The sequence below is a fragment of the Tarenaya hassleriana genome, unplaced genomic scaffold, assembly GCF_000463585.1.
Source record: "Tarenaya hassleriana unplaced genomic scaffold, ASM46358v1 Cleome30, whole genome shotgun sequence".
Taxonomy (NCBI): Eukaryota; Viridiplantae; Streptophyta; class Magnoliopsida; order Brassicales; family Cleomaceae; genus Tarenaya; species Tarenaya hassleriana.
The window spans coordinates 584,648-607,389 of NW_010966178.1; the positions used below are offsets into that span (position 1 = coordinate 584,648).

The 22,742-nt window shown below is 39.4% G+C and overlaps 5 protein-coding genes across 6 annotated transcripts; 2 read left to right on the forward strand and 3 right to left on the reverse strand.

The window, feature by feature from the left end:
• Window positions 1-2,098: 2,098 nt before the first annotated feature.
• On the forward strand, window positions 2,099-6,742 carry LOC104820305 (phytochrome B). The gene is made up of 4 exons (XM_010550696.2): window positions 2,099-4,795; window positions 5,036-5,843; window positions 5,933-6,223; window positions 6,304-6,742. The coding sequence occupies exons 1-4, from the start codon at window positions 2,668-2,670 to the stop codon at window positions 6,566-6,568; spliced, it is 3,492 nt and encodes a 1,163-aa protein (XP_010548998.1). The 5' UTR covers window positions 2,099-2,667; the 3' UTR covers window positions 6,569-6,742.
• A 1,449-nt stretch (window positions 6,743-8,191) lies between these two features.
• Window positions 8,192-8,853, reverse strand: LOC109116950 (leucine-rich repeat extensin-like protein 3; the record flags this gene model as incomplete). Its single annotated transcript, XM_019203298.1, has 1 exon — window positions 8,192-8,853. A coding segment is annotated over one exon (591 nt), but the record flags the coding sequence as incomplete, so codon positions are not given.
• A 561-nt stretch (window positions 8,854-9,414) lies between these two features.
• On the reverse strand, window positions 9,415-11,133 carry LOC104820306 (probable pectinesterase 67). The gene is made up of 5 exons (XM_010550697.1): window positions 10,805-11,133; window positions 10,525-10,687; window positions 10,225-10,431; window positions 9,861-10,108; window positions 9,415-9,782 (listed from the first exon to the last, which is right to left on the reverse strand). Exons 1-5 carry the CDS (start codon window positions 11,065-11,067, stop codon window positions 9,614-9,616), a joined length of 1,050 nt encoding a protein of 349 aa, XP_010548999.1. The 5' UTR covers window positions 11,068-11,133; the 3' UTR covers window positions 9,415-9,613.
• Window positions 11,134-14,320: 3,187 nt separating this feature from the next.
• Window positions 14,321-17,693, forward strand: LOC104820307 (peroxidase 29). Its single transcript, XM_010550699.2, has 3 exons — window positions 14,321-14,604; window positions 16,518-16,863; window positions 17,250-17,693. The coding sequence occupies exons 1-3, from the start codon at window positions 14,365-14,367 to the stop codon at window positions 17,654-17,656; spliced, it is 993 nt and encodes a 330-aa protein (XP_010549001.1). The 5' UTR covers window positions 14,321-14,364; the 3' UTR covers window positions 17,657-17,693.
• A 336-nt stretch (window positions 17,694-18,029) lies between these two features.
• On the reverse strand, window positions 18,030-20,098 carry LOC104820308 (GDSL esterase/lipase At4g16230-like). 2 transcript variants are annotated; one of them, XM_010550700.1, is made up of 5 exons: window positions 19,748-20,098; window positions 19,225-19,355; window positions 18,871-19,116; window positions 18,534-18,792; window positions 18,030-18,447 (listed from the first exon to the last, which is right to left on the reverse strand). In XM_010550700.1, exons 1-5 carry the CDS (start codon window positions 19,971-19,973, stop codon window positions 18,221-18,223), a joined length of 1,089 nt encoding a protein of 362 aa, XP_010549002.1. In that variant the 5' UTR covers window positions 19,974-20,098; the 3' UTR covers window positions 18,030-18,220. The 2 variants fall into 2 exon arrangements, with proteins under 2 accessions (XP_010549002.1, XP_019058851.1); XM_019203306.1 differs by lacking the exon at window positions 19,748-20,098 and having other exon boundaries at window positions 18,871-19,121; window positions 19,225-19,262.
• Between the last annotated feature and the right edge of the window lie 2,644 nt (window positions 20,099-22,742).

The window sequence follows — 22,742 nt, forward strand, 5'->3', positions numbered from 1 at the left end:
AATTTTTTCAGTTTCATCAGGTTGCTCTTCTTCGGGTATATTAAGAGCCGCTAATAATGTTGATAATCTTTCTATCTGATCATCTAGTCCTTCCATTATATCTTTGGTGGTGATCTAATTCGAAAATTAGATTTATCGATAATAATTAATTCTTTTGTTTCTTTTTTAAAATAATTTTGTAAGTCTTTTATAGTGATATATCTATTTTGGTTAAGTCGTTCGATTATTTCTTGTAATTGTTCTATTATTTCTAATATTTTTGGTTTTTCATTTTTATCTGGATCCATTATTTCTTTTCCGTTATTTCGTGTAATAATATTATTTACTAATTCTTTAGCTTCGTTAAGTTCTTTTATTATTTGAATTTGTCTGTTATTATTACTGTAATTATTTGTTGTTGTGAGTATTTCTTTAATATTTAGTAGTAATTCTTTTATTTCAGCTGTTGTTTCTTTAATTATTTTTTCTATAGTTTCTTTCATAGTTTCTGTCATCCTATTATTGTTTTAATATATTCTTTTAATTCCTCAGAGTTTTGTTTTATTTCTTTAATACTTTTTTCTTGTAGATATATTATTTCTTCTAATTTTTTATTTATATTTTCAGTTTCATTTTGTTTTTCATGGTTTTGTTCAAATATTTTTATTAATTTTTGTAGCTGATTTTCTAGATCTGATTTTATATTTTCAATATTTCTTTTTATTTCTTCATGATTTTCTGGATTTTGATGTATGATTCCATAGGAAATCATTTCAACAATATTATTTAGGGTAAAACCTATTTTCTTTATTTTATTTCCGAGATTATGATTAGTATCATCATCAAAGATGGTACCAATATAATATCGGCTTTGATTATGAAGATTTTTAGGTATTGTTATCACCTTTCCCTTATAAGGAAATCCGGGATAACATTCATCTTCATTGGTTAATATTAATGGTAATCCCTTCGAAAAATCAATTTTTTCGTTGTCCATAATCGTTACCTTGCTCTGATACCAATTGTTTCTCGTAACGTCAAACTAATCGAAATTCAGTCAAACTGGTCATACCATTTGAATTTGGTCATACTGGTCATACCAAAAATTTTTGGTCAGACTAGTTATTCTGGTATTTCCGTAATTTTATTAAAAATATTGGTTTTTTGGGAAACCCTAGAGATTCTAAGGTTATGCATGTTACTCTTGTCATTTTTAAGGTTATTTTTGTTATTTTGCCTCTTCAAAGTCCTGTATTCAATTTTACTGGTAGAAAAAAATATAATTTTTGGATCAAAATGGTTCGTATACAAAGATTGATTCACAGTTAGTGATCGGCTAAAAAGTGATAAAATCATCTCCAAAATCTTGGATTTAATTTTACTGGTCGGAATGATGTATTTTTTGGACCAAAATGGTTTATATACAAAGTTGATCCCGAATCAATGTGGATGTAGTCGGATCGAAGATCTAGAAATCATCCTGGATATCAATTTTTTTTTTGAAATTTTCATATTTATGTGAATGGCAAATAGCAAAGGAAGAAGAAAAAGAAATATATTATAGTTTTTTACAGACCACAAAGTATCATAAATGACATTCAATTATACATCGGTATATTTAAATTTCATAAATTCAAATTAATCTTAGTTCATCTTGAATGAGATCGTACTAAACAGTAAAAGTAAAGGAAACCTAAAGAATTGTTTTATTTCCAGGGGAAGAAATATAGTATAGTTAACTACATATTATTATCATTATAGTTTCTAAACCTAAATGAATATATACTCTCCTTTATATTGTATGAATGTGTCTACTCGGTTTTATTTTAGAAATTTTAAATCAAGGGATCTGGCCACGGGCCACAGCTCTCGGGAATAAAGCAAAGCCCACGTGATTTCGGGGCTAACTTTTGGATCTTCCTCTCTCAGAAAACGACCACATATTCACAAATCACAGCCCTATAATAAAAAAAAAAAAAAGTATTTTTTTTTTTTTTTAAAGTTAAACAAAAAATATCTCGAGTTCAGCCACTCGGAGGAGGAGTCCACTTTTGGGTTAATCTGATAATAATACAAAGTTTTGGGGGTCATTTTCCAATGTTACGAGGATAAAAGTGGCGAAAGAGGAGATGAGGAGGAGGACAGAGGACATTGGCTCTCTCGTCTGCTCGCTCCTCTGCTTCATCCATCCGGTGGCTTCAGGAGCCAAGTCTCCTTCTTTTTGATCCATTGATTATTCCTACTTCTTTCCCGATTTCAAATTCCCCATTCTTTCGCTCTCCACCTTGAGAAAGATTTCATCCCTTTGTATTCTCACTCGCTTTCCTGAGAAAATCGCAGATATTTTCTACTTGACAGCCTTTGGATGCTTCCGCCTGATAATTCCGTCCCTCAATGCCTCTCGGTTTCAATTCTTAGCAGAATTCAGAGAATAATTCCCCCAGAAATACCCCGCTTTTTTCCGATTAAATTCAGGGAATTTTCCTTTTCCTTGTTTGGTAGCTCAGAAAATCTTCTTCCAGACCCGCCCAGGCCCAGGTGAAAATTCGGCTCCGAGAACCACTTCTCGTCCATCCATACCTCCTGATTTCATATACCCACAAGCTTTAACGGCGAAATTCTCCGTCTTTTCGCGGTAACTCCGCCAAATTCTCAATCCGAACGACAAGGCGACAGCGAAGCAACGGCATGGCCTCCGGCGGTGGAGGAGAAGCAGCGTCGTCGCAGCACCGCGTCGAGCGCTCAAACACCCACCGGAGTGGACAAGCTCAGTCGTCTGGGACCAGAGCCCTAAGGCCGCAGAACAACACCGAGTCAGTGAGCAAAGCCATACAACAGTACACCGTAGACGCCAGGCTTCACGCCGTCTTCGAGCAGTCCGGCGAATCCGGCAAGTCCTTCGACTATTCCCGCTCCCTCAAAACGACGACGTACGGTTCCTCCGTCCCGGAGAAGCAGATCACCGCTTACCTCTCGAAGATCCAACGCGGCGGCTACATCCAACCCTTTGGCTGCATGATCGCCGTCGACGAGTCAACGTTCAAGATCATCTCTTACAGCGAAAACGCGCGGGAAATGCTTGGGCTCATGCCGCAGTCGGTCCCCAGCATCGAGAAGCCCGAGATTCTGGCTATAGGAACGGACGTGCGGTCCCTGTTCACACCCTCCAGCACGGTACTCCTGGAACGCGCCTTCGTGGCCCGCGAAATCACGCTCCTGAACCCGGTTTGGATCCACTCTAAGAACACTGGGAAACCCTTTTACGCAATTCTTCATAGGATCGACGTGGGGATTGTGATTGATTTAGAGCCCGCAAGAACCGAGGACCCTGCGCTTTCCATAGCTGGTGCGGTCCAGTCGCAGAAACTCGCGGTTCGGGCTATTTCCCAGTTGCAGTCACTGCCCGGAGGCGACATTAAGCTTCTCTGCGACACTGTTGTCGAGAGCGTCAGAGACCTCACTGGCTATGACCGTGTCATGGTGTACAAGTTTCACGAAGACGAGCACGGAGAGGTCGTGGCCGAGAGCAAGCGGGCTGATTTAGAGCCCTACATCGGCCTGCATTATCCAGCGACCGATATTCCTCAGGCGTCAAGGTTCTTGTTCAAGCAGAACAGGGTCAGGATGATCGTAGATTGCCACGCAACGCCGGTTTGCGTGATCCAAGACGAGAGGCTGACGCAGCCTCTGTGCCTTGTGGGTTCGACTCTCCGGGCTCCTCATGGTTGCCACGCTCAGTACATGGCCAACATGGGTTCGCTCGCGTCATTGGCAATGGCTGTCATAATAAACGGCAATGAAGAAGAGGCTGGTAGTGTCGCCGGTGGGAGAAACTCTATGAGACTGTGGGGTTTAGTGGTTTGCCACCACACGTCGGCTCGGTGCATACCGTTCCCTCTGAGGTATGCCTGTGAGTTCCTAATGCAGGCTTTCGGTTTACAGTTGAACATGGAACTGCAATTAGCATTGCAGATGTCTGAAAAACGTGTCCTTAGGACACAGACATTGCTCTGCGATATGCTTCTGCGTGATTCCCCGACTGGCATTGTCACTCAAAAACCTAGTATCATGGACTTGGTGAAATGCGATGGGGCAGCATTTCTTTACCAAGGGAGGTATTACCCATTGGGTGTGGCTCCAAGTGAAGCTCAGATCAAAGATATAGTGGAGTGGTTGCTTGCTAACCATGGTGATTCAACTGGGCTAAGCACAGATAGCTTAGCAGATGCAGGTTATCCAGGTGCAGCCACTCTTGGGGATGCTGTGTGCGGTATGGCAGTTGCTTATATCACAAGAAAGGACTTCCTCTTCTGGTTCCGCTCCCACACTGCCAAAGAAATCAAATGGGGAGGGGCTAAGCATCATCCCGAGGACAAAGACGACAGCCAGAGGATGCACCCGCGTTCTTCATTCAAGGCTTTTCTTGAAGTTGTCAAGAGCCGGAGTCTGCCCTGGGAAAATGCAGAAATGGACGCAATTCACTCTCTCCAGCTTATTCTGAGAGACTCCTTCAAAGAATCCGAAACTGTGAACACTAGAGTGGCGGTCCGCGCTGATCAACCAGGTGGGGACATGGCAGTGCAGGGGCTGGATGAGCTCAGTGCAGTTGCGAGAGAGATGGTTAGGCTCATCGAGACTGCGACCGTCCCGATATTAGCTGTGGATGTAGAAGGACGCATCAATGGATGGAATGGAAAGATTGCCGAATTGACAGGGCTTTCAGTTGAAGAAGCTATGGGGAAGTCTCTGGTCCGCGATCTGATCTACAAAGAATACGAAGAAACAGTAGAGAAGCTTCTTTCTCATGCTCTGAGAGGTAAATTCTTTAACTCCTTCGATTTGCCAGAGTTCAAAAAAACAATGTTTGTAGGTATACGTGCACACATTTACGAGACGTGCATATAACATATAATGTGTAAACATACAGGGTACGCTATTTTATGTTATTGACAACCGAACGTGTATGTATGAAACAAGAAAAAAAAAATTATATCTCATTCTTTGTTTTGCATATAGACCATAGATTTGATCCTGGTGTTGCATTGCGACGATGCAGGTGAAGAGGATAAAAACGTGGAGATCAAAATGAAAACTTTCAGCCGGGAACTTGAAGGGCAGGCAGTGTTTGTGGTGGTGAATGCATGCTCAAGCAAGGATTACTTGAACAACATTGTAGGAGTCTGCTTTGTAGGACAGGACGTCACTGGCCAGAAAATCGTAATGGACAAGTTCATCCACATACAAGGTGACTACAAGGCCATCGTCCACAGCCCAAACCCTCTGATCCCGCCAATCTTTGCAGCCGATGAGAACACGTGTTGCTTGGAGTGGAACACCGCGATGGAGAAGCTCACGGGCTGGTCCCGGGCCGAAGTGATTGGGAAAATGCTTGTTGGGGAAGTGTTTGGGAGCTGTTGCCGGCTAAAGGGTCCAGATACATTGACCAAGTTCATGATCGTTCTGCACAACGCGATTGGGGGAGAGGAGACGGATAAGTTCTCATTCCCATTCTTTGACCGTAACGGGAAGTTTGTACAAGCGCTTCTGACGGCAAACAAGAGAGTTAGCATTGATGGGAAGATCACTGGGGCTTTCTGTTTCATGCAGATCCCAAGTCCCGAGTTGCAGCAGGCTCTGGCTGTCCAGAGGCAGCAGGAGACAGAGTGCATCTCGAGAGCGAAAGAGTTGGCTTACATCTGTCAGGTAATAAAGAATCCACTGAGTGGTCTGCGTTTTACAAACTTGTTGTTGGAAGCCACAGGCTTGTCGGAGGATCAGAAGCAGCTCCTCGAGACAAGTGTGTCTTGCGAGAAGCAGATTTCTAGGATTATCGGGGATATGAACCTCGAAACTATTGAAGACGGGTGAGTTTAGATTTTTGTTTGAAACAAAAACGAAACGTTCATGACCATTTTCACACGTTGATGAGCATGCGTCTGCTGTTTACCTGTAGTTTGGTGGAGGTAGAGAAAGAAGAGTTCATAATGGGGAGTGTGATAAACGCGGTAGTGAGCCAAGTGATGATGCTGGTGAGGGAGAGAGGGCTACAGCTGATCAGAGACATACCAGAGGAGATAAAGACGATGGCTGTGTACGGAGACCAGATGAGGATCCAACAGGTTCTGGCCGAGTTTCTGCTGAGTATCATCAAGTACGCCCCCTCTCAAGGCTGGGTCGAGATCCATCTCAACCCCATCCTGAAACATTTGCCTGACGGTTCCTCCTCCCTCCGTAGCGAGTTCAGGTACTTGTTGACTCATCCCCTTGTTAATGTCTTGTGTTTAACGCAGACCCGTGTTTCACAGCGCGTGGATGTTAATGCAGAATGGCGTGCGGAGGGGAAGGACTGCCGCCGGAGCTGGTGAGAGACATGTTCCATGGAAGCAGGTGGACGAGCCCTGAAGGGCTAGGTCTAAGCGTTTGCAGGAAGATTCTGAAGCAGATGAGAGGGGGGGAGGTCCAGTACATTAGAGAGTCGGAGCGTTCCTATTTCCTCATCGTAATGGAGCTGGCAGTCCCTCCTCCTCCTAATCAACGGTCCGCAGCCGCCAGCACGAGCGCTGACATGATGATGGTTTTGCCTTATTAGTTAGAGGGAGGGTTTTGCCATGCTGTCGGTAATTTTTTGTGTCGTCGTATGATATAACCGTAGCTGTAGTGCTATTTTTAATTTTGGGGGCATCTGTATTATGATATTAACAGATCGTGCGAGTGTTACTATTGTGATAATTAAGAATAAAATAAAATAAATCTTTGTGCACAATGAATGATGTTGGTACCCATCATTACATCTTTTCTATCGACATTTAAACAAATTGAATATTACTGGGATTAGGGTCAACGATTGTAGGTGTAATTAAGGAAGTAATGAAAAGATAGAGACGGCCATCCCTCGGATCTAGTGTAGTGGTTAAAGAGTTCATGATTTTCTACAAAATCATAGGTTCGATTCCGTTCTCCAACGAATCTGTCATCCTTAATTTGAATGGGTTATCTGTCTTACAACATGGTTTATATATTATTACTAGGGGTGGACAATTCGATTCGAGAATCTAGTCCCGAACCAATTAATTCGGTTTCGGTTCGGTTCGGTTCGGAAAATACCGAACGGTATTTCGGTATTTTTATTTTTTTAATTAAAAAATATTTAATATTAATAGTTAATTATGATATTTACTAATATTAAAAGTTTGTTTGCGTAATGCATTGAGATTAATGTTGCATTTTTTTCAAGTTTACAAGTTCAAAACTTTTATTTTGCTGTATAAAATTATTATGTTGGATCTCTTTACTTTTATATTATATGAATTATAAATATATCATGAACTGTCCTGAACCGTTCTGAACCGTTTTTATTTTGCTTCTTATTTGGTACTTATTTATTAGTACCGTACCATCTCGAACCGTCATAATACCGAACCGAACTGAATAATATATGTTACTAATTTGATACAAATTTTATAATATCGAATAAACCGTTTCCGAACGGCCATCCCTAATTATTACATCATTTTCCAACGAATCTGTTATCCCTTATCTGTCTTACATGGTTTATATATTATTACATAAAATCGACATAAAATCGGAGTATTTATCACCGCGCCCGATTGAGTTCCCCTCATAACCAGAACCAAAAAAGAAAGATAGAGGACGTAATGCATTAATTTTGGCGAAAAATCCACTGTTAGTTGAGACTATCTCCCATTTATGAGCCTCACCTCCCCACTCACCTGCTCCCTTTGAATTTCTCTCTTCATATTTCCCAGTTCCCACTTCCCTTTGACCGTTCCTTCTTCTTCTTCTTTTTTTTTTCTTTTTCATTTTGTAAGGTATTCATGATTTTGCATGTAACTTCGACACTGATAACTGTTATTGTTTTTTTTTTTTTTTGGTGGAAACGGATATTTATCGATTTTTTTATGTTTCTTTTGTTAGTTTTTTTCTATTCATATATATTTCTTCGTTTGTGTTGGATTTCTGCCTATGTATTTAAAAAAAAAAAGACATAAACCAACAGATACAAGAGACTAATTAAATGTGTAAATTACACAAGTTTTCTTATGATAGAGGATGTATGATGAAACTCGCGTATACAAAGTTTCCTTTTTGCATTAAATTAATATGTTGGTATAAATATGTTTAGCCCCACAGATTATGAAATTGAAACATGTTGAGCGGTGCTCCCAACCATATTTCATAAATGCTCTCATCTCTATAAATAGGCTCATTAGGGTGAGCTCAAAGCATATACTCGACGAGAAACTTTGAAAGTTCTTGTTTTTTCTAACTTTTTTTGGCAAAGATGGGGAAGGTTTCCGTACGTTTTGGGTTTTTGGCGTTGATGGTTGTGGTGGTCGTCATAGGGGTCGCCGAGTGTAGGAAACTTGAGAAAGAAACCTTTGGCGGGGGTGGCGTCGGAGGTGGTTTCGGCGGTGGCGCTGGTGGTGGTGGAGGTGCCGGCGGCGGATTTGGTGGTGGGAAAGGAGGAGGATTCGGCGGTGGCGTTGGGGGAGGCCATGGTGGTGGGTTCGGTGGTGGCGCTGGAGGAGGTGCCGGTGGGGGTTTCGGAGGTGGAGCAGGCGGAGGCCATGGAGGTGGTGCCGGCGGCGGATTCGGTGGTGGAGCAGGCGGAGGCCACGGTGGAGGATTCGGAGGGGGTGCCGGTGGAGGTGCCGGAGGAGGATTTGGAGGTGGTGCCGGTGGAGGAGCTGGAGGTGGTGCCGGTGGAGGGGCTGGCGGAGAATTTGGCGGTGGTGCCGGTGGGGGTGCTGGCGGAGGTATCGGCGGTGGTGCCGGTGGAGGGGCTGGAGGTGGATTTGGTGGTGGAGCAGGCGGTGGTGCCGGAGGAGGTATCGGCGGAGGTGCTGGAGGAGGTCACGGTGGTGGATTTGGCGGAGGTGCCGGAGGAGGAGGAGGTATAGGAGGTGGAGCGGGAGGAGGATTTGGCGGCGGTGCTGGAGGAGGAGCTGGCGGGGGATTTTGAACCTCTTTCCTTTATTAGATACTGAGTATCCTACGTGGCATGAGTAGTTACTTGTGTACTAAGTATCCTTCTAGAGAGGCTTTCCACACCAATGAATAAAGGAATTACTTGTGTCTCTAATGTTTCCCGAAGTTAGATGGTTATCATTTTGCAATTACTTTGAATAATAATAATAATGATAAATTACAACCCTTATATATATATATATATATCACTTAAACAGAATGTAAGCATATCCATTTTCTTAGCCGTATTCATCTATATATATCGCATATCATCAAATGACTGACTAAAATTCTCATTGATGAATATGGCTAAGAATATACATATTCGCATCGATTCCAATGCATCACATAACGCGTTTATATATTTATATATCTAGTTAAAATTGTTCAAAAATGGAAATTATCATTTTTTTTTTGTGTTTTGGCTATGTGGCGTGAGACAACATATCAGAAATTTCCCACCACTCTTACGTATCAGAAGAAGTTACAACGTTCGGCATCTCTCGTGTCAAAACCACAAGGTACTCATCATCATCATCATCCTAAGGTTTTAAATTAAAACATGAAAAAAAATATTATATATATATATATATGTATGTATATATTAACTATTTTGATAGAGTGTGGCGTTAGGGAAACTAATTGGTTAATCGAAGTTTTGGGGAAGCCAGACAGGGAGCCAGGAGGAGCCATCAATGAAATCAATGGACAAGAAAGGCTGAGCTTCCGACTTTGAGAGCTGCTTGGCCCATGAAGCTCTCTCTTTGCTATCCGCGCCTGGTCCATGGCACTTGTACTCCCCATGGTACATGTTCCTGCATGCATGCATGCTCCCACGTTACATATACACATACATATGATGATGATGATGAGTGATGATGATATGGACTTACTGGGTAGAGCCGTTGTAGCTCCAGTTGGTCCAGCCGCGAGGGACCACGGTCTTTGACAAGTATGTCTTGGCGAACACAACCCTTGAGAACGGTCCTTTGGCTCTCCCTAAGTACACCGAATCTATTCCGTACACTTTCCCTTTCACAAACACAAACCCTGTCTTCTCCTCCTCCGTCTCCCTGTTCTGTGCCGTTATCGACCCGTGCGGCTCCACTCTCTTGTCCGATATCACAAATATCTCGCAGCCCTATATATATATACACACACACATGCATTAACGCTCGGTTTTCAAATTGAAAATATTCGCACGCGTGCGTATTCATTCCCTTGGAGTTTGAAAAGATTAGTGTGGACGTTATTTACGTGGAAAACGGAGGTGGCGCGGCCGAAGATGAAGTCGATGGAGCCTTGGATGTAGCAACTGTAGTAGTAGTGCCTTCCTTTGTTGTCAAACAGCGTGTTGTGCAAACTGTAAAACGCGCAATGGTAGAACGCTACCTTGTCAGCGGCCACAAACGCAGCCACTGACTGGTTCTGCGACGTGAACGCCATCCCTATCGGCGCATCATTCTGTCAAAGAACCCCCCCCCCAAACACGATTATAAATCATATTTCTATCGTTAAATCTTTTTTTGGTGTGATCCTAATACTAAATATACGTACCCTAATGCTGATACCGAAGGCGACGAAGTGATTGCCTTCGACTTTGAAGGTGGCGGATTCGACATTGTCGTCCGAACTCTGCGATGACTGAATGATTGTTTTGCCTTTTCCGTTGCCTCTCATGAATATGAACGGCTTACTCTCCGGTATGTGCACCCTTTCTCTGTTATCCCACCAACCATATCCAATTTAAATCCCCGCATGCATATGTATATATATTCAAATATAACTTACACCATGCAACATAAAAACGACGTAAAAAAGGGAAGAAAAGGGTGACCTGTAGATGCCTTTGCGGACGTGAACGATGATCCAGCCGGGGTTTCCGTGAGGAACGGCGTCAATGGCCTGTTGAATGGAAGTGTAATCTCCGTCGCCTTGGATGTCCACTATTATCGATCTGTTCGTCGCTATTTTCTCCGTCAGAAGGGGTGCGTCGAATTTCAAGTTGTACATTGCCGACGCATCCGCCACCATGGTCGCTGTGCCTAGGGTTAGGGTTAGGGTTAGGGTTAGCATCATTCCTCTCACAAACTCCTCCATTTTTTTTCTTGTTTGTTTCCTTAATTTCTTCTCGGGATGGCTTTTGTCGATTTAAAGGATGTTTTGGTTTTGTTTGTTTTGTATGGAGGGTGTTTATTTAGTGTGGGGATCTATTCACTCTTTTTTTGGAACCCTCTTTTCCTTTCTTTCTAGGCCTTTTTTTGGGTGGCTACGGATTTTATTTGTTTAATTTGTCGTTTTTTTTATAAAAAAATAATACATCAACTTCTCAATTTTGACAAAATAAAATCTGAACTTTGTTTTTTATCAAATAAAACTTGAACTTCATGTTTCAATAAAAAATAAACCTGAACTTTATAATCTTTGTCATTTTTAACCCTATTGCTGACGTGGCGTTCCGACATCCTAAGTGGCAAGTCAACATTTTGACCGTATTTGACACATCATCATCCACATGTCACGATATCGGAATGTCACGTCAGCAACATGGTTAAAAATGATAAAAATTATAAAGTTCAGGTTTAGGTTTTATTTAATAAAAAATAAAATTTAGGTTTATTTTGTCAAAATTGAAAACTTCAGGTATTATTTTGGGATTTTCCCTTAAAAAAAGCTCTATATGAAAATTAAACATCTGTATGTATATATCATTCATCATAGTAGGCATTTTTAATAAATCAATGGCAATAATAAATATGAGCCCAAGTGCAGAACGATACAATAGCGGCCCAAAGTAACTTACCCACGAAAAAGGACATTCATGTGAAAAAGCCTAGGGATCGCGTTTCGGTATAGTACCGAATCAAAAAATACGGTATCATTCTCGAATCAATCTAAAATTTTTTAATATTTTTTTTTTTATAAAACTTAATTTTTTTGAAACCGAATCGAATTTTTAAAAAACACGAAACCATTTTTTAAAAAGAAAACTATTTTTTAATAAAAAATAAAATCGAATCGAATCGAAACTGAAATCGAACCGAATATGATATAATAACCGATTAGTACATATTTTTATAGAATCAAATCATTCTTGACCGTAGGGTGTCTTGATCGGGTTTCGATTCGAGTTCGGTTTAGTTATATTAGGGTTCAGTTATTTCGGTTTTAGAAAAACTATAACCGTTCGATTTTTACATTGAATTTGATTCGTTTTGGTTCGGTTATATCCGGTTCAGATCCGGTTCAGTTATGATAAAAATACTCATTTTTAAAGAAAATTTACGATTTTTTTATCATTTTTTATTTGGTTCGGTTCGGGTTCGATATCGGTTTTTTTTTGTTTTAAAAAAATCATAATCATTCGATTTTATATCTAATTCGGTCTGATTACGGTTATACGTTATTCGATTTGGATCGGTTCGTTTATTCGGTTATTAACCAAATAAGTCACCCTTACTTGACCGAACTTGAACCGAATATAAAACCCAACCCTAGAGAAGCCTACGACGTTGCCTTTGGTTGTTCGGTATAAAAGAGCGTGGCCTTTATATACTCGATTTCATTAACGATATGATATACAAATTCTAATGAGAGAAAAAAAAAGGACCCACAAAGTGAAGGATAAGCTTATATTAGTCATTTTCATCCGACCCAAGTAGCTTGAATATATATATATATATTAGTAATGACGAAGTTGGGATGTGATGGGACCCATAAATTCACTTAAAGGAAAATACAGAGAGAAAAAATGAAATCAAGAAACCCAAATCATCTTTTAATAGCATGACATTGACAGCATAACGCTCCGACCCATTAATTGAAATCAATTTCTTCCAATAAAAACTCAACTTGCTAATTAATTCACGCTGGATATAGGAAATATTAGGGGTGCCAATTTGGTCTCGAGGTTCGAAATCCAGTTCGGTCCAGTCCGAAAATTAATAGGCTTCGGACCTAAGTTTTTTTTCGATCTGAAAAAAATCGGCTTTCGGTTCGGGTTCGAATTGGGCTTCGGAATCGAGTCGAACAGATCCAAAATCCCGATATTTAAAAAAAAAAGATTTACAAATGGATTTATACGGATCGGTCCGGCCTGATATGAACCAGAAATATATAGGACCGGGTTTAACTATACATATGCGAAAAAAATTAGGTCGACCCGAACCCAAAACCTTTGGACCGAATGCGGGTTCGGGCCGACCCGATTGACACCCTAGAATATATCATCATCGAGTTTTGCATGGACGACCGGATTTGTGTGTAGTTGGGATTAAAAAAAATATATATATATCACTAAGAAACCGAAGGTGAGCGAATTCATCATTGACGAAAAATAAATAATTATTATATTTAAATAAAATTATAGTTACATAAGCAAATATAACTTCATGCTGTGGTTAATAGACCTATCTAATAAAAGGAAAGAAGAGAAAAGACAAATGAGTGAATGAATGAAAAGAGTGCAAACTGGAAAGGATGTCAGTGTTGGATCCTCCTGGTTCCTGACATCTGAGAACCACAAACTGTGACAGACACATTTATTCAATTAGAAAAAAACCATTACAATATATTTATATATATATATATATATATATATGAACTTACACAATTCTATATGCAATTCAAAAGCAAGCGTCCACAAGTGAATAAAATAAATTTCAAAAATAATCGATACCCACGTGTATATATACATACATACACACACAGAGGGAAGGATATATACATTCATTTATTTGGCGTCTAATTCGTATCTAAAAACTTAATGTGAGAATCCACCTAACGCTTCACATTATGGATGCTGTATTTGCCCCATATCACTGGTTTAGTCAGTTAATCAACCAATAGCCTAACCGGTTAACTAGTTAGTTTTTGTATAGTTCTATAGGGCTGTCCATATACTGCAACTATACATATGTACATTTGAAAAAAAAAGGTTATTTTAAATATGTTATCCATCTACAATTCAAATATGATTAACCACCAATAATAATAATAAAAATTTTAGCATGAAAAAAATACATAATGTCGAGTTATATCCCCAATCACAATAGCCCGGACATCCAATATGAGGTTAGAGAAAAAGTACAACTGAAACAGCAACAATATTCCGGTTTAGTACTTTGGATTTGGTATAATTGTACATTTTTGTGGTTAATCCTAGAATTTTGTAAACCAAACCAGAATTGCAAACCGGAGGTAGTGGAATAGTGCCAATTCATGTATAGTTTAAATAGTGGGTTATTAAATATAATAATTTATATATTGGGCTGGCTTTATTAATGATAGTCACGGCCCTTGCTTATCAACTGCCCTATAAATACATGCACCGCAAACAACCCTCACTCACATTTATCCAAAGTCCCTCACCAGAGAGAGAGAGAGAGAGAGAGAGAGATGAACAAAAGAGGAGTAGATAGCGAATTGGCAAGCGTAATTGTAGTGAGCTTGCTGTTATTAGGAACATGTAATGGAAACGTGATTGACAAGTGCGGAGGGTTATCTTACAACTACTACGACAAGGCATGCCCTCAACTTCAACACATTGTGAGAGCTTCTCTTTCGTCTGCTTTCCTGCTCGATCCCTCTTCCCCTCCTGCCTTGTTGAGACTCATGTTCCATGACTGCCAAGTTCAGGTTCTCTCTCCCCCACCCACCCCTATATATATATATATATATATATATGTATGTATATGTATATCATCTTTTTTTTTAACAATATATATATGTATGTATGTAGTTGAGCTAGTCACGTGGAAATCTTATGTGTTGATTTAGAATCTTGTGAAGCGTTAGGTTTGGGATTCAAGTTTCATTCAATTTTATACTTATCATTATTTACGTGGAAATCTCTGTTTGGTACGATTCAAACTTTTTTTTATCATGGATATACTAGTTTTGCATACGACTTTACCAAATTTAATTTAAAAAAACAAACGAAGGAGACCTCGAAAATTTTTAGGGATGTCAAATGGCTTCCGTTAGCGAGCCACCCCATATTTTTTCGAGTTAGATTTAAAAAATTTTAACTCGGAAAAAAATAGACTGAACCAATCAATTCGCCACGAACTGAGTTCATAGCGAGCTAGTTCGATAAACTTACCAGTCAGAAAAAATATTTTTTATTTAAATTTTAATATTTTTATATTAAAACTATGTTTCTAACATATATTTGACTTCTTTTATTTAATTTTTTAAAAAATTTATTGTATTTATAATATTTTTAAATAGTTTTTAAAAGTTAATTTTTATTTGTTTTAATTATTTCTTTGGTTTGCGAGTCGAATTGTTTGATTCGTGATCTAAGATGAGATGGAATGAATTAAATATTTTTTTATGAATTAAAAAAAAGGGTTAAGCTGGATTGAACTAAAAAAAATCTAATATTGGGACGAGACAAAGTGGGACAGGTTGAGCCCGCCTGTTTTACGCCCCTTAAATTTTCTAATCCGACTACTATATAAATATGTAGTTATCCACTTCTATGAATACGATAGTTTTTTTTCTCTCATCTGTAATAGTACACGGAGAAATTGATTCCTTCGTCGTATACCTATAACTTGAAACTTGAACCTTGAGCTTCGCTTTAGTCCCAGATTTCTTCGGAATCGGCCATATGAATTCTTCGTTCATTATACTTATTGGACCTTGAAGTTTGTGAATTCATTGTACCCGCTATAATACTACACGTGAAGATATGTGAGTGACGTATTGCTTAAATAATTAAAAAAAAGTACACAACTTCAGCTTATGATCTTGAGGAGATCAAAGATGGCATATTATACAAGAGAGAATCCCGCAATGTATACTTCTACACCTGTTATTGTAAGTCCATGTAAGATCGTAAATATTTATCCAACTTGGATAGCTTAATCGGTAAAACAGAGATACAAAACGTTTGTCCTATCTCGAGTTCGAACTTCAAATTGGAGAGAAAACATGTCACATGGTTGACTTCCGCATGCTAGATTAGTTTGGATTTCGGTAGATGATGTTCGGTTATAAAAAAAATTGTAAATATTTGTCAACTTCATTATTGGGGGAAAATCACTTAACTATACCAAATGTGTCGCACAAATTTCAGCGATACACCTACAAAAAAATCAAAAAAAAAAATTTCAATTCTATACCATTTTTAGACTTAAAAAGTCTGAAATAACATTTCTTTCATATTTTTTACGACTTTATTACAACTGTTATATAACTAATATACGACTAAAAAAATAGTATTTACGACCGTATAACAACTAAAGATCCTGTAAACAATTAGATGTATTTTTTGTTACCTCATTTAGAATCAATTGTAACTGTATTTAGAATCAATTGCAACTGCATTTAGAATCAATTACGACTTTAGAATCAATTGCATTAAGGGTAATATAGTCTTTTAAAAAAAAATTAATGGGTTATAATTTTGCGGGTGTATCCGAAAAATGAGTGCCACGCATTTGGTATATTTGAGTGATTTACCCCATTATTGGGACCCCATATATAAAACTAATAATAATAATGATGATATTAATTTTATTAAATACAAACTGATGCGACAGGGGTGTGACGCGTCGATCCTCGTCGACCAGCCGACGGAGATGGACTCGGCCAAGAACTTCGGGATCAGGAAGAGGGAGCTGATCGGCGCTGTCAAAGCGGCTCTCGAGCTGGTGTGCCCGAAGCAAGTGTCTTGTGCCGACGTCATCATCTTAGCCGCCAGAGAAGCCGTTGCCCTCTCGGGGGGCCCCCTCATAGCAGTGCCTCTTGGACGAAAGGATGCTGTCTCCACTCCCGGCAGCCACGTGGCAGATGCCCTCCTCCCTCCCGCCACTGCTGACGTCGACTCCGTCCTCCGTCTCTTCGGCGCCAAAGGCATGACCGTGGAAGAATCGGTCGCCATTATGGGTATTTTTTATTTATTTATCTATTATGCCGATACTATATATATATATATGTTTGTTATATATAGTATTAACAAAATCTAAATTTCATCAAAGTAGCACAAACCCTTCTTAATTACGGACGTATATAAAATATATATCACCCTTGCTTTAAAAAACGGCCCCACGTGAAATCCTCAACTCTTTGACTAAATTAACCTCTATTTAAGGGCAGAAACACGTCCTTTTCCCCTTCATCATGGAAGGGCTGGCATATTAATTAGTAACGACGAAGTTTCAAATTTCACATGGGTTCCCTTGCAAACATCTTATCAAAGATATATCATGACCCAACGATATGTTTGTGTATAATATATGGTGTGGATTCATTTGATCGAATTAATGATACAGGTGCACATACATTAGGAGTCACGCATTGCAATAACGCAATGCAGCGTTTCAATAACACGAGCAAGTCAGCGAAAGACAACATCGATCCGCAGTTCGAAAAGCTTATACGATTGGCATGCCCTCAGAGTTTCCCGTTTTCGTCGAAATACACTTTTATTCTCAACGACCAGACATCGACCATCTTCGACACCAATTATTACGAGAACACCATCGGCGGACGTGGCCCTCTCAGGGTCGATACTGAGATGGCGACGGATCCTCGGACGCAGCCCTTTGTCCGTGCATTTGCTGCCGATCCCAATCTCTTCCTCCGATCCTTTTCTTCCGCCTTTGTCAAGTTATCGTGCTCGAATGTTCTCACCGGGACTAGAGGAAACGTAAGAAGCGTGTGTCACAAAGTCAACTGAAGTATTATTAGATGTTTCTGTGTGTTTATTCCAATATATATACACTGTTTACTCGATGTTAATGTCCTAAAACGTTATATTTAGTGATTGGTTAAAGGAAAAGGTCGAAATTGCGGTGATTTGATTTTCCAATCATTTGGGTCCATACTTGATATGTTTAACCCGACAAAGACGCAATCAATGTGTAATTAAAAAAAAAGAACAATACGTAAGCACTTCCTATATATAATTTCGCCCTTTAATTTTTCGAAACTAAACCGGAATTGTGCATGCATACGTACGTACGTACACACACACATGGAAAGATGTTAACCGCCACTTACAACACAGAACGAAAGGAATTAATTAATCAAGAATTCATTGAAGCCATATATTAGATAGATCACAGTCACATAAAGTTCCCAACACAATAATAAATTTTGACAAAACGGAGTAATATCTTAAATGACTGAAAATGAATTGGCTGAATCACGACTACCTAACCTTCTATTAATTTCCTCTAATTAACAAAAGGATATGGTCCAGAAATCAAGAAAACGTAGCAAATAAAAAAAGAACACTGGGTTACAGATCCACGAGCTGTCGGATGTTGAAGGGGAAAACGTCGTCAGAGGAGCCGGAGAGCAGACGGCGAGCGATTATGAGATTAGCGGAATCGGAGGGATGGTAAGGATCCCAGAACACGTACTTCGATCTGTCCGTACATATAGTCGACGAGGGTCCACATGGTATTAGCCCTCCCACTTTCCCCGCTGCGATTCCGCAACACGGCGTTCTCTCGCTCGCAAATCCTTTTAATCATCATCATCATCATCACAAAACACATGTTTCTATACATACTGAATTAAAAAATATATATAAATAATTGGTATCGTACCGTATGAAGCGTAATTTTCGAGAATATCGTAAACGATGTGAAAAACGTCGGCGTACACGAACGTTGCACCTCGTAGATTGGAATTGAGCTCCTCGACGAGGCTTCGGAGACGAAGGTTATACATACGAGCCATGAGGTTGGGCTGAGCAGCGCATCGATCAACCCCAGCCGTCAGATCAACCTCTCTCTCGAAGGGTATGCATCCCACCGGTCCCACGTTCGTCACCACGATCTTCCTCCCACCCATTTCGTACAACCTCTAAGGCAGCACGATCCGATCATTATAAACCCTAAAAGAACAAAACTTTATTGCAAGAGAGAGAGAGACTTAACGTACGGTGAGTTGAGATCTGAGTCGCGAGATCATGGCGTCGACAAAGACAGGAGGAGGAACGAGCTTGCGTTCAAAGGAGGAGACGACGGGGGTGAAGTAGTTGTTTATGAGATCGTTTGAGCCGATGGTTACTGAGAAAAGGGCTTTCTCCAACAGTTTCGCTGCTTCCATTTCCCCCACGTGTGCTATTATTTCTCCTCTCGTTACCCCGAAGTTGTCTAACTGCTCGTCCAAATTGATCCGACCGCCCTGCTCTCATTTTTTTAACATATTTTTCTTATAATATATATATATATATATGTGTATATATATATATTTGATATATGGAATATAGATAGAGAGAGGGAAAAAGCTTACAAATAATTTGCCGGTGGAGTTGAGGATTCCGCCGCCTCCGGAAGCATAGTTAACACCTCGGAGGATCACAGAGCCTCTTGTAGTTGGTGCTAAGTACGGCGGGGGTGGGTTCTTGTTCCCCAACTCCCGGCCTGCTTTTTCCATTTGATTTTTCGGTGTGGAGTTGAGGATTCCGCCGCCTCCGGAAGCATAGTTAACACCTCGGAGGATCACAGAGCCTCTTGTAGTTGGTGCTAAGTACGGCGGCGTTGGTTCCTTGTTCCCCCACTCCTGGCCTGCTTTTTCCATTAGATTTTCCGGTTTAATAATTAAACCGATATATATGCATCTATACCGACACATTCTTGGTTTACCAATGCTGTACCGGTTTAATATTGACACTAATTAACCTAGTCAGTTCTTGTAGCCTATATATATTTTGTGTTAGGTAATTAACTGCAATATCAAGAAAACATGTATATGAAAACTACAGTTGTAATTGAGGATGGAAAATCATAAGAATGATGATAATATATACACTCACAGACTATATCGACGATTGTTCTTCCATTGGTGAATCTTCCGGTGGGAGATCCGAAATCGATGCCATTGGGTGCGTAATTAGCCCTCGACAAGGTGACGATATAGTTATTGTTCCCGACATCAACCAGCGAATCCCCGAACACGAAGTTCGCCGGGATTGTTGCATTACACATTGTGAACAATAATATCACCAAGACCAATGACGCTGTAACAAAACCAAGCACCATCACGTTCCTTGACTTCCCTTCTTGATTGCTGGAACTTTTCCTTGGAAAATATGGATAGAATCGGAAATATAGGAAGAATCTCTAGTAAGGAATAAAGAGAGGCGTGCGTGTATACATACAGACAGAATGAAACTGTTATATATTGAAATTCAGAGTTCACCAGTGCATTTGGTTGGTTGGGGAATCCAAATTTATGAATTGGGTGAAAGATGTACAAATTAAAGGTACTAGTAAACGAATTTAATGCCTCGTTGAAATGCATGACCTCGATAATAATATCCTTTTAACTTCTCTACGGTTAGTTATAAGATTAAGATTGATGTATTAGTAAAAGTTTATATCCCCCCTTCGTTTCTCAATACATGTAGTTTTAGATTTTTTTCACAATTTTAAAATAATATAAAAAACCCACATGTAACTTCCTTAAATCATATTCTCATCGATAGTCTATAGAATTGAGCATTTTTAGTTAAAAATAAAATTGGAATTTTTCTTAAAACATCGTTTAAAAAATCTAAAACGACATCTATTGGAATACAAAAAAATTATTCTCTAAATCCAAAATTAGACGGTTGAACTGGTAAAGAAGAATACAAAGTTTTTTTTCAATTCAAGTTCAAATCTTCATTTGGGAACATGCACATGGATTTTATCAATTCTCTACTAAATATAATTGAACCAAAAACCTAATGAAGTTCTGAATTATAAAAAAAAATATTATGAACGATGTATATATATATATATATATTATATTTCATGCATATAAAAAATACTATGCGGTATGCAAGGGAAGTGAATTAGTTTACCAAAGCGGCACGATCAAGACAAACCATCGATATATAATCACATGATGTAATGGAGAATCTAGTGAGTTGAAGCTGGTTTTACGTATTGACCAAACTCGTTTTTTTGTATTTCTTAATCTAAATAAAAAATATAATATAAAGAATTAATGTATTACCCAACCAGGGTAGTTCAACCGGTGAAACAGGGCGCAAAACGTCTGTCCCACACCGAATTCGAACTCCAGAGTGGGAAGGGAGCGAATAATTCAAATTACATAGATGACTCTCGATCCCGAGATTAGTCTGAGTCTCGACCCAGAAAATCCGGTTACCGAACAAAAAAAAAAGAATTAATGTATCATTAAATGGATAGACCGTCCCCTACATGTTTGAATATATATATATAATATAATCATAACCCATAACGTCAATAAATAGGAGAACGTGCATGAGGCTTTTATGCACTCGCACTCGCACTCGCAGCGCACTCCTCGACAAGTTAATAGTATTTCTCTGCAACTCCCACCTACTCCTCTTCTTTCCACTAACAAACCAATGTTTGTTTTTTTTTCCTTAAAAGGTGAAATTAATGTTACATGCCAAGAATGGCAAGTGGAGGTTGTTTCTTGTTTTACTTGGGATTATTCCTCTTTTGGTAATAACGAAACGACCACAGCTTGGTCTGAAGAGCCTTCTGACTCATTGGACAGATGTTTTACCCAAACACATTCGTACAAGGCATTTGTACTCTTAAATGTTATTTTTGTTTTCGTTTAAGGGTCGCTTTCAAGGTTATATACATATATTGATGGGTTTACGATAGCAAATTCTGTCATCTTATTTTTGTTTTCGTCATCTAATTTTTGTCGTGGCCACCTTATTCAGGAAAAAAAATAATTCTGTAATAAAAAAAAAAATACAAAAAAACACGTCAAATAGATTTTCCTTTAATTCGGCCGAAACGATCTGCCGTTTAGGTGTTGGGTGAAATAAATATGCAGCGTCATTCTCGTGCGGCAAGTACTTATGAAACCGAAAAATAAAGAACAATGGCCCATTAACCAAGGGCTTCATCATTATCATCACGACCATCATTTCTTTCTTAATTTTCTTTATACGGTGATAAACCCGTCTTCACAGCTCTTCGGACGGCTCCACGGATCATACGACATCTCGAACAGTAAATCCTTCTTCCGTGTAATAGTCGACAAACCACGTATAACTGGTAAAACATTTGAAGTTGACCGGTTCAGGAAAAACTCAGATCTCAGGAGGAATCGAACTCACAAACTCGTGTAAAGAAGGCTTGTCATTTTCCAACTGAGTTGAGGACTTCACCTTTATTTTAAAATTTTCTTTTTGTCACACAATATCAATATCTACGAGTTTAGGGGTTTTGGACGGTTGATACGACATCCCGCCGAGTTCTTTAGATTTTTTCCAGATGGCAAGCGGAAGAAATGGTGATCGTGGGGAAGTGTTCACCTCAGTTGGAAAATGAAAATCCCCTCTACACGAGATTGTGGGTTCAACTACTGAGTTTTTCCTGAACCGGTTAGTTTTGGCTGGTTTATCTGTTCCGCGTAATTTGCCAGTTATTGCGTGAAACCGAGGGTTTACTGTCCGAGATGTCGTCTGTCCCGCGGAGTCGAACAATGTCCGGCCCGAAAGGCTGTAGAGACGGGTTACCGTCGTAAAAAAAAAATTAAGATCGAAACATGCTAGTATCTTTTTCTAAGATCAATTGAACGTAAAATCAATATGGTTATATAATTTTTTTTCGTTTGTTCTTCCTTTGTAATAACCCTAAATAGGAATCTTATAATGATTAGTGAATCGTATGATATTATCATACGTAAAACCCAACAAATGGACCTTCAACAATGTCGATTTTCGTCTCAGTTGAATGGAATAACGCCAAGAGCAGATGCTTCCATCTCTCTAGAAAAACATTTAGTGCCATTGTTTCACCAACAGACAGAGT

What these genes read in the sequence shown, in the direction of transcription:
- LOC104820305 (XM_010550696.2), top strand. Translation starts at nt 2,668, where the DNA reads ATGGCCTCCGGCGGTGGAGGAGAAGCAGCGTCGTCGCAGCACCGCGTC. An exon ending in TCTTTCTCATGCTCTGAGAG is followed by an intron (nt 4,796 to 5,035) that starts GTAAATTCTTTA and finishes GCGACGATGCAG; the next exon opens with GTGAAGAGGATAAAAACGTG. An exon ending in TCCCTCCGTAGCGAGTTCAG is followed by an intron (nt 6,224 to 6,303) that starts GTACTTGTTGAC and finishes ATGTTAATGCAG; the next exon opens with AATGGCGTGCGGAGGGGAAG.
- LOC104820306 (XM_010550697.1), bottom strand. Translation starts at nt 11,067, where the DNA reads ATGGAGGAGTTTGTGAGAGGAATGATGCTAACCCTAACCCTAACCCTA. An exon ending in GTCCGCAAAGGCATCTACAG is followed by an intron (nt 10,688 to 10,804) that starts GTCACCCTTTTC and finishes GTGGGATAACAG; the next exon opens with AGAAAGGGTGCACATACCGG. An exon ending in GCGCCACCTCCGTTTTCCAC is followed by an intron (nt 10,109 to 10,224) that starts GTAAATAACGTC and finishes ATATATATATAG; the next exon opens with GGCTGCGAGATATTTGTGAT.
- LOC104820307 (XM_010550699.2), top strand. Translation starts at nt 14,365, where the DNA reads ATGAACAAAAGAGGAGTAGATAGCGAATTGGCAAGCGTAATTGTAGTG. An exon ending in TCCATGACTGCCAAGTTCAG is followed by an intron (nt 14,605 to 16,517) that starts GTTCTCTCTCCC and finishes CTGATGCGACAG; the next exon opens with GGGTGTGACGCGTCGATCCT. An exon ending in AGAATCGGTCGCCATTATGG is followed by an intron (nt 16,864 to 17,249) that starts GTATTTTTTATT and finishes TTAATGATACAG; the next exon opens with GTGCACATACATTAGGAGTC.
- LOC104820308 (XM_010550700.1), bottom strand. Translation starts at nt 19,973, where the DNA reads ATGGTGCTTGGTTTTGTTACAGCGTCATTGGTCTTGGTGATATTATTG. An exon ending in ACTCCACCGGCAAATTATTT is followed by an intron (nt 19,117 to 19,224) that starts GTAAGCTTTTTC and finishes AAATGAGAGCAG; the next exon opens with GGCGGTCGGATCAATTTGGA. An exon ending in GACTCAGATCTCAACTCACC is followed by an intron (nt 18,793 to 18,870) that starts GTACGTTAAGTC and finishes GTGCTGCCTTAG; the next exon opens with AGGTTGTACGAAATGGGTGG.